This window comes from Coregonus lavaretus (genome assembly GCF_964263955.1).
Source record: "Coregonus lavaretus genome assembly, contig: HAP1_SCAFFOLD_2994, whole genome shotgun sequence".
Taxonomy (NCBI): Eukaryota; Metazoa; Chordata; class Actinopteri; order Salmoniformes; family Salmonidae; genus Coregonus; species Coregonus lavaretus.
The window spans coordinates 36,228-46,855 of record NW_028164487.1 but is presented as its reverse complement, the minus strand read 5'-3'; the positions used below and the strand labels follow the sequence as shown (position 1 = coordinate 46,855).

Below are 10,628 nucleotides of genomic sequence, written 5' to 3'. Positions count from 1 at the left end.
GGGTGTTGGGTCACCACGAGCTGCCAGAACAGCTTCAATGCACCATGGCATAGATTCTACAAGTGGACCTAAACCATGCCAGGAAAATGCACCCCACACACCATAACATAAATGTTGTATCCCTCGTTTACTCAAGTGTTTCCTTTATTTTGGCAGTTACCGGTTGCCTACAGTCGGGAAGGCCACAATTTGGGCAGCATGCACGCCAAATATACAGCTTGTTGCGTTGTGGCCATAGAAATATAATCCATAGAAGGGATTTGGAACCTCTTACCCTGGCAATTTGAGTGTTAAACTCATGGGTACACTAGGCTGCCAGTCCTGATTTAAATGGGAACTGCCATCTATGGATTATATTCCTATGGTTGGTTGCGGCTGGCTGTTTTCCTTTTGCAAATTTCCAAATACAATCGCAGGAAAAACGTACAGTTTGGAAAGCAAACGCCTACTGCTGAAAAGAGAAGACTAATCTGTCTGTAGAACTAATAGAAGAAGAAAGAAATCCTCGGGCCTATGATTTCTTAATCCGGCCCTGGATGTGGAAACAACGTGATTCAACCAGTGTGTGCCTTTCTGAATAGGAGGCTGATTTTTAGCAGCATGCTACAGAAGGTAGGCAATATGGCAGGCAATCAAGATAACGTTTTTGGAGGCATGTTGTGAGAGAAGAGGATGCTGTACCTCTCTTGACTTGGATGTTGACTTCAACCAGGTGAGAAGGTCAAAACGTTTTCAGTGACAAGATTAAGAACTTTTTGGGTGCCTGTTGATTTTAAAGCCAGGTGAGGGGTTCAAAACGTTTTTGAGTGACAAGATAAGAACTTAGTCCATGTTGGATGCTTGTTGAGCTTTAAAGACCCTCACTTCCATTCTCCTGATCAGGGATTATCCCTGACAAGGAGATGACAGGAATGTTATTAATTCTATTTAAATTCATCTTCACTAAGTGTTAGAATATGTCTCTAACACGCACATTCACAGACTCATTTAGACCATGTATATGATGTATATATGCTGTACATTTGAGGATTTGGCCGAATGTGGCCTCACCAACATTAGGAAATATGTGGAGCATTAAAGGGTACCTTTCAGATACTGTATACAATCTCAGAAAAAAAGGTGCTATCTAGAACCAAAAAGGGTTCTTCGACTGTCCCAATAAGAGAACCCTTTGAATAACCTTTTTTACTTCCATTTAGAACTCTTTTGGGTTCCATGTAGAACCCTGTCCACAGAGGGTTCTACATGGGGACAGCCAAATAACCCTTTTTGTCTAAGAGTGTAGAGACAATGTAGGTCTAGAATGAATTTATGTCAAAGTTTACATTGTCAACAGGCTCAGCCCATCTAGGCATCATCCCTAACCCTGGACTGACACAGTTGTATCAGTGTCCTAATAACGGGAGGAGGCAAGACACACCTACATGGAATGTTAATGGTTTGACTTTCAGGTTCAACCGGTTTTCTTCATTAAACGTTCTCCTGTTGGTTCAATAATACAGCAAGTTAGGACTGACTGTCACACAGTGTACTTGGCTGACTGAATAGAGTGTAGTTCAGTACAGAGTACTGAGTAATACACATGCATATATAGTTTAACATAATAACATGCATATAAGATATAGTTTAACATAATAACATGCATATAACATATCTTTTAACATAATAACATGCATATAAGATATAGTTTAACATAATAACATGCATATAACATATCTTTTAACATAATAACATGCATATAAGATATAGTTTAACATAATAACATGCATATAACATATCTTTTAACATAATAACATGCATATAAGATATAGTTTAACATAATAACATGCATATAACATCTTTTAACATAATAACATGCATAGAAGATATAGTTTAACATAATAACGTGCATATAACATATCGTTTAACATAAAAGCATATAGTTGAACATAATAACATGCATTACATTTACATTTACATAATTTAGCAGATGCTATTATCCAGAGCGACTAACAAATTGGTGCATTCAACTTGTGATAGCCAGTGGGACAACCACTTTTTTTTTTTTTTTTTACTTTGTATTATTCAAGGTATTCCTTAAAGAGGTAGGGTTTCAAGTGTCTCCGGAAGGTGGTCAGTGATTCCGCTGTCCTGGCGTCGTGGGGGAGCTTGTTCCACCATTGGGGTGCCAGAGCAGCGAATAGCTTTGACTGGGCTGAGCGGGAACTGTGCTTCCGTAGAGGTAGGGGAGCTAGCAGGCCAGAGGTGGATGAACGTAGTGCCCTCGTTTGGGTGTAGGGTCTGATCAGAGCCTGAAGGTACGGAGGTGCCGTTCCCCTCACAGCTCCGTAGGCAAGCACCATGGTCTTGTAGTAGATGCGAGCCTCAACTGGAAGCCAGTGGAGTGTGCGGAGGAGCGGGGTGACATGAGAGAACATGGGAAGGTTGAACACCAGACAGGCTGCAGCGTTCTGGATAAGTTCTAGGGGTTTAATGGCACAGGCAGGGAGCCCAGTCATATGCATGTTATTATGTTAAACTATATGTTATTATGTTAAACTATATGTTATATGCATGTTATTATGTTAAACTATATGTTATATGCATGTTATTATGTTAAACTATAGACTCCCTGCAGACCTGTCATCTTTTCACTCCCTCCTCTCTACATTCTCTTCCTCTGTTTCCGCTGCTAAAGCCACTTTCTACCTCTTTTTAAATTTCAAGCCTCTGCCTCTAACCTAGGACGCTCTTTGCCACCTTCTCCTCCCTGCTGAATCCTCCTCCCCTTCCCTCCTCCCTCTCTGTGGATGACTTTTTCAACCATTTTGAAAAGAAGGTTGACGACATCCGATCCTCAATTATTAAGTCAAATGACACCGCTGGTCCTGCTCACACTGCCCTACCCTATGCTTTGACTTCTTTCTCCCCTCTCTCTCCAGATGAAATCTTGCGACTTGTGACGGCCGGCCGCCAAACAACCTGCCCGCTTGACCCTATCCCCTCCTCTCTTCTCCAGACCATTTCCGGAGACCTTCTCCCTTACCTTACCTCGCTCATCAACTCCTCCTTGACCGCTGGCCATGTCCCTTCCGTCTTCAAGAGAGCGAGAGTTGCACCCCTCCTCAAAAAACCTACACTCGATCCCTCCGATGTCAACAACTACAGACCAGTATCCCTTCTTTATTTTCTCTCCAAAACGAATGAGCGTGCCGTCTCTAGCCAACTCTCCTGCTATCTCTCTCAGAATTACCTTCTTGATCCAAACCAGTCAGGTTTCAAGACTGGTCATTCAACTTCTCTGTGTCACGGAGGCTCTCCGCACTGCTAAAGCTAACTCTCTCTCCTCTGCTCTTATCCTTCTAGACCTATCCGCTGCCTTTGATACTTTGAACCATCAGATCCTCCTCTCCACCCTCTCCGAGTTGGGCATCTCCGGCGCTGCTCACTCTTGGATTGCGTCCTACCTGACAGGTCGCTTCTACCAGGTGGCGTGGCGAGAATCTGTCTCCGCACCACGTGCTCTCACCACTGGTGTCCCCCAGGGCTCAGTTCTAGGCCCTCTCCTATTCTCTCTATACACCAAGTCACTTGGTTCTGTCATATCCTGACATGGCCTCTCCTATTATTGCTACGCAGACGACACACAAATAATTTTCTCCTTTCCCCCTTCTGATAACTAGGTGGCGAATTGCATCTCTGCATGTCTGGCAGACATATCAGTGTGGATGTTGGATCACCACCTCAAGCTGAACCTCGGCAAGACGGAGCTGCTCTTCCTCCCGGGGAAGGACTGCCCGCTCCATGATCTCGCCATCACGGTTGACAATCCATTGTGTCCTCCTCCCAGAGTGCAAAGAACCTTGGCGTGACCCTGGACAACACCCTGTCGTTCTCCGCTAACATCAAAGCGGTGACCAGATCCTGCAGGTTCATGCTCTACAACATTCGCAGAGTACAACCCTACCTTACACAGAAAGTGGCACAGGTCCTAATCCAGGCACTTGTCATCTCCCGTCTGGATTACTGCAACTCGCTGTTGGCTGGGCTCCCTGCCTGTGCCATTAAACCCCTACAACTCATCCAGAATGCCGCAGCCTGTCTGGTGTTCAACCTTCCCAAGTTCTCTCACGTCACCCCGCTCCTCCGCACACTCCACTGGCTTCCAGTTGAAGCTCGCATCTGTTACAAGACCATGGTGCTTGCCTATGGAGCTGTGAGGGGAACGGCACCTCCGTACCTTCAGGCTCTGATCAGTCCCTACACCCAAACGAGGGCATTGCGTTCATCCACCTCTGGCCTGCTGGCTACCCTTCCTCTGCGGAAGCATAGTTCCCGCTCAGCCCAGTCAAAACTGTTCGCTGCTCTGGCACCCCAATGGTGGAACAAGCTCCCTCACGACGCCAGGACAGCGGAGTCACACATTTGTGAAGTGGTTATCCCACTGGCTATAGGGTGAATGCACCAATTTGTAAGTCGCTCTGGATAAGAGCGTCTGCTAAATGACGTAAATGTAAATGTAAATGTAAATAATCAACTCATCATTAAGCTTTGATTATTTTAATAATCAGTGTAGTGCTAGGGCAAAAACCAAAACGTACACCCCCTATTTTCTCGTAATTCAGGTGAATAGTCTTTCCTTCATCATGAATATGTGAGTGAATATTTCTGTTGAAGTTATTTCAGTTATTATGGGTCTGCTCATATGACTGCTCATTTCTCCACAGACAGCGACAGTAAGTTGAATTTTGTGAATTTATGAAAGTGTTGGTGCATCATATTTCACTGTTACAGCTGATTTAGTAAAAACGAGTGGCTGATCTCATATCTATTTTATACTCAGTTACATGTTTATGCATATATTGGGTATTATATATATTATATATTGGGCATATATGGGTATTCCCGAGTGGCGCAGTGGTCTAAGGCACTGCATCGCAGTGCTAGCTGTGCCACTAGAGATCCTGGTTCGTATCCAGGCTCTGTCGTAGCCGGCCGTGACCGGGAGACCCATGGGGTGGCGCACAATTGGCACAGCGTCGTCCAGGGTAAGGGAGGGAATGGCCGGCAGGAATGTAGCTCAGTTGGTAGAGCATGGCGTTTGCAACGCCAGGGTTGTGGGTTTGATTCCCAGGGGGGACTAGTATGAAAAAATAAAATAAAAAAATAATGTATGCACTCAATAATGTAAGTCGCTCTGGATAAGAGCGTCTGCTAAATGACTAAAATGTAAATGTATATATTCATTCATTCTGGAACATACATTTATATTATTATAAATAATATATGAATTATAGAATATTATTATTTATTTATTTGCAGCCTTTCATACAAACCACAAAATATGCGTCAGACTGAATGTCAATCATTTACATTACATTTACGTCATTTAGCAGACGCTCAATCATTTATGTAAGTGTATGAACTGAGCTATCTGTCAAAGTGGGTGTGTTAATTTGTTTATTTGGATCTGCATTAGCTCTTGCAAAGTGGATACAGTAGGATCAGGATAGAAATAACAATATTGTAGCACAACAATACTATATCATTCAATGTAGCAAACACTTCCTGCATTTGTCAAATGTTGTTACAACGTATCAAAGAAAGGACTGCGATATCACGCTAGGCCAGTAGATGACGACAACGTGTTAGTTTTGAGGTCTCAACATATCGCGAGTCGCGAGATGTGAGAAATCTCAGCTCGGGTCTCTTTAACACTCGCGATAATTCCTATTTCCTTCTCTTTCACTCCCTGTAGCCAACATGGCAGTCGGCAAGAATAAGAGGCTGACCAAAGGCGGCAAAAAAGGTGCCAAAAAGAAGATGTAAGTAATGCAATTCATCCATTAAATCATGCAATACACACTATCGAGTTCAGGTTTGTGACTTTCAATTTGAAAATGTGAAGGATGAAGTAGATTTTGACTGGATGCCCTTAGGCCGGTCACCGTTGCTAATCTGCTAGGCTCACCGCGCAGTCTGTGTTCATTAAATGACAAGAGTTTGTGCATAAGCGACACTGAACTGTTATGTTAGAGACGGTCAAAGTCATTCCACAGGCTGCATATAGTGAAGCATTTATATAAATGTGCCGAAATGCACAAATTGCCTGTAATCTAGAAACATCGGCTGTGTAGCAAGCTGCCTAACTTCATGTAGTTACGGTGGCTAACAAGATGGCAGACATGTCCACGTTATGTTCATGTATGGCTAACGTTAGCTAGCTGAAGTGTTTTCTACGAAATGGTGTGGTCAAACAAATTAATGAATTGTAGCCAAGCCAGCCAGGGCTACATGTGCGTGGTGCCAACCCTTCAGTCGTTAGCGAGAAAAGGCTCACTTGTCAGATGAGATGTGAGCTTCTGCTATTTAGTCAGCCAGTTACCTGGGCCCTACATTAATAGCTAGCTATGCTATCCCAGTCATGTTTTATTGATTATCCAGGTGGCCGTTGAATTTCCATGTTTGATTGTACTGGAAGTTGACGTTCATACCAATGCCAGAATCATTGTCAAATACTATCTTAGCTAGGTAGCCCTTTGGGTTCACCTAAACAATACTGTAACCTTAGTTTATTCAGTTAGCTACATAGGCCTGTCGTCAAAGCAACTAAAGACATTAACAGAACTGATATTGACCACCCTACTTTCTCTATCTCCCAGTGTCGACCCATTCTCCAAGAAGGACTGGTATGATGTCAAGGCACCCGCAATGTTCAACATCCGCAACATTGGCAAGACATTGGTCTCCAGGACTCAGGGAACCAGTAAGTTTGCTTTTCCTACATACAAATGGAGCAACACATGGTTCAGTGGTGATGGCTACCAGTTTGAAGACTAGCATGGAACAAACTAACTGTAGACAGAACCACATGGTTCTGTGGAGTTATAGCGCAGTTTGGAAACTGGGAGTTGACTAAAGTGATGTGACTGGAATGCTAACTTTTAACCTTTTACTGTAACCAGCTAGCTAGGTAGCCTAATTCAACTAGCTATGGGACACAACTTCGGGAGTCTATATATTGGTTGGACTCCCTGAGTTGTGCATCTTTCTGGTGTATGGTGACTGATAATAACCCTACCACAGCGGGCTGGCATTAGACCACACATTTCATGCAAGACTTCCTACCACAAAATCTACCACTTTACATAGCAGGAATATGGTGCTGTTCGGACAAAAGTTGAATTCTGACGTTTATTTAATAGAACACATTTCACTCTACATCTGGTAAGTAGAGTTCCTAGAGATTATACATATGCGTGTGTTAGGATGTCTTTTTGTGATGCTGGCTATATTGTGATTGGGTTATTTTCTGTCAGCATACACCAGAACGATTCACAACTCGGAGTTCAACTATTACACTCCTGAAGATGTCAGTTAAATTCAACATGGGTTTGTTGGTCAGTAATGTCCCTTTTTAGTTTTTCCGCTTTTAAAATTCTCATCTTGTCCGTTTTGTTTGTACCATACTTAACACAATGGGAATGCATGATGACAAATTGTTCCGGCCCAATGATGGTCACTGATAAAGATATCCGCTGTTCCCTGCCTTGGTCTCCATTCCCCTCACTGTGTCCCACATCAACTAACCCAACTGTTTGTTCTACTAGGAATCGCCTCCGATGGTCTGAAGGGACGTGTGTTCGAGGTGAGCCTTGCTGACCTGCAGAACGATGAGGTGGCCTTCCGCAAGTTCAAGCTGATCTCAGAAGACGTGCAGGGCAAGAACTGCCTGACTAACTTCCACGGCATGGACCTGACCCGTGACAAGATGTGCTCCATGGTCAAGAAGTGGCAGGTGAGGATGGAGCACAGCTGGATTTGTGGAGATTGTAGTTTTGATGATATGCATTTATAATCATAATACAACGTGTATGGATATGGGTCATACTGTCATTAAAGGTGCAATATGTAGAAATCACTCCGCCATTTCCCGGTTGCTAAAATTCAAATAGTTTCGGTTTGTGACGAAACAACCAGTCATTTTGTAGAGAATCCATCTAAACTGCTGTGAAATCTTTTCCATAACCAAAAATCAGGTGTTTGAAGCTGGTGTACAAAAGTAAAGAATGCAAAACTTAACAGGAAGCATAGGAGAAAAAAAACTAATATAGAACAGATCTACCGCTTCTTATTGTTGCTTTAAATGAGAATGGGAGCTATAACTCACATTTCTATGTGACTTTGGTCGGGTCGGCCAAAAAGTGACATTGCAACTTTATGCTGAAAGGCGCTGCCTTTCCGCCATAGTTTGTTTCTCAGAACATGTGGAATGTGAACCACAATTTCAACAATGTACCCTAATACTGTCACACCACAAAGTGATATACCATTATGGGTCATCTCAACACTGAATTAACTTCTGCCCTGTAATGTTATTGATCACATGTTGGGCCCAATGTACCCAAAACTATATTAATTTACCTTTATCCTGCCCCCCCACCGCCAGACCATGATTGAGGCCCATGTGGACGTGAAGACCACCGACGGCTACCTCCTGCGTCTGTTCTGCGTTGGCTTCACAAAGAAGCGCACCAACCAGATCAGGAAGACGTCGTACGCCCAGCATCAGCAGGTCCGTCAGATCAGGAAGAAGATGATGGAGATCATGACCCGTGAGGTCCAGACTAACGACCTGAAGGAAGTCGTCAACAAGCTGTAAGGATGCTTTTCCTCCTGATGCTGGTTCGGCACTCTGTTGGGAAGATGTGGTCCATGTGAAATGCATCATGGAGAGCATGTATGGGCATGCATATTAGTTGGCTGTTTGATGAAGCAAATTATTTATTGCAACAAAATTGTTGCAAGTTCGGAACACTTTTACTGCATCTGAAATTGTGGACAGTTAAGTTTCAATGTCTGAGTAAGTTGAATGGCTTTCAATGAAGGTAGCCAGTAAATTTAACTAGAGCTCTCAGCCTGTCAGTCAGTAGCCAAGCCAGGTTTTCTGTTACTGATTCACTTATTTTCCCTTTGTTCTCTAGGATCCCTGACTCTGTTGGCAAGGACATTGAGAAGGCCTGCCAGTCCATCTACCCCCTCCACGATGTCTACGTCAGGAAGGTTAAGATGCTGAAGAAGCCCAAGTTTGAGTGTAAGTCACCTTTAACCTCAAACCTATCCTGCCCCTTGAGGCGTTGCAGTCCGACTGAATGTGTCGAGCCTGTGTCATAAGGGGCGGAGAGTGAAAAGGTTATGTCTACGCCGAGGACCTAGAACGGTGGGTACTTGGAGTGATCATAGCTCTGACAGATTGCACAATACTAGACAATGGATTGTGTAAAATAAAGACTTCAGGATCTTTGTCATAAACTTACCATGCATTTGAAGGACCTCCAAAAATACAACCTTAACCTAAAATACCCAGGGTTAATAAAGGTCCCCTTTAACATTGAGCTAGCAATCATATTGAGCTAGCAATCATATGGTATTCCAGCGAGATGACTCCACACTTGCTTCTCTGCGACATGATGGTATCCTAAAATATGCTGTTATGGCTGTGTTTACACAGGCAGCCCAATTCTGATATTTTGCACCAATTATTGGCATAAAGATCAGAATTAGGCTTTGTAAATGCAGCCTAGCATACAAATTTTTCCTAAGTGACTTATCCAATGTGGTTTTCTCTAAACAGCCTGTTGAATTGTACTCTGGCATTGTGCTGAGATTATTCTTGTCTCCTTACAGTGGGCAAACTGATGGAGCTCCACGGTGAGGGTGGTGGCAGCAGTGCAGCCAAGCCCTCAGGGGACGACACCGGGGCGAAGGTTGATAGGGCCGACGGCTACGAGCCCCCCATCCAGGAGACCGTCTAAACACCCTCTGACAGATTTAATAAAAAATGTAAATGAGACTGCAAACTGTTGTCTTCTGTTAATGGGATGGTTGTTTAGTAATGTATTTTGTATAGAGCTTTTCTTTTTAGGCCGACAAAGCATTTATGGTTACTATTTATACTGAACAAAAATAAACGCAACAATTTCAAAGATTTTATGGAGTTCCTATAAGGAAATCAGTAAATTGAAATACTCATTAGGCTGTTATCTATGGATTTGAAATGACTTTGCAGGGGTGTGGGCCTGGGAGGGCATAGGCCCACCCACTTGGCAGCCAGGCCCAGCCAATTAGAATTTGTTTTCCCCACAAAACTGCTTTATTACAGACAGGAATCCCCACCCCCCATACTGCCAAATTCTAAAAAGACGGAGGCAGCTTTATTTCAGCTACTGAGACATGGGACCAACACTTTACATGTTGCATTTTTTTGTTCAGTGTAGTATTTTATGCTGTGATGTTACCATGGCACTCATGCTCAACGATTAAGATTCAAAGGGGTCAATTACATTGTATTGCAATATTATAGGATAATGTAATTGACTACCATATGGAGGTAAAATATAAGCCCTTAGTATTGTGGTTTTCGGTACTGTAAAAACAAGCAGACTTCTCGCAAGGAGATTAGTCGGGCCTACGATGTGGTGTCTTTTCTGTCCTCAGGAAAAATCTTGGTGTAAAATGTGTATCCCAAAAGGCTTTAAATAAGGTCTGGTGTCCTTTACCTTAAACACATATCTTGAAAGGGAATTTTGTGGATGTAGGCATTTTTGCCATATCCCCGGTGTTCTCAACTTCCTAGAAATAAGTCATAA

At 43.2% G+C, this 10,628-nt stretch overlaps 1 protein-coding gene across 1 annotated transcript; it reads left to right on the top strand.

Moving 5' to 3' along the window:
* Nucleotides 1-5,719: 5,719 nt before the first annotated feature.
* Nucleotides 5,720-9,832, top strand: LOC311116970 (small ribosomal subunit protein eS1). The gene is made up of 6 exons (XM_084191976.1): nt 5,720-5,804; nt 6,642-6,745; nt 7,590-7,777; nt 8,429-8,637; nt 8,964-9,073; nt 9,667-9,832. Exons 1-6 carry the CDS (start codon nt 5,743-5,745, stop codon nt 9,792-9,794), a joined length of 801 nt encoding a protein of 266 aa, XP_084048102.1. The 5' UTR covers nt 5,720-5,742; the 3' UTR covers nt 9,795-9,832.
* The last annotated feature ends 796 nt before the right edge of the window (nt 9,833-10,628 follow it).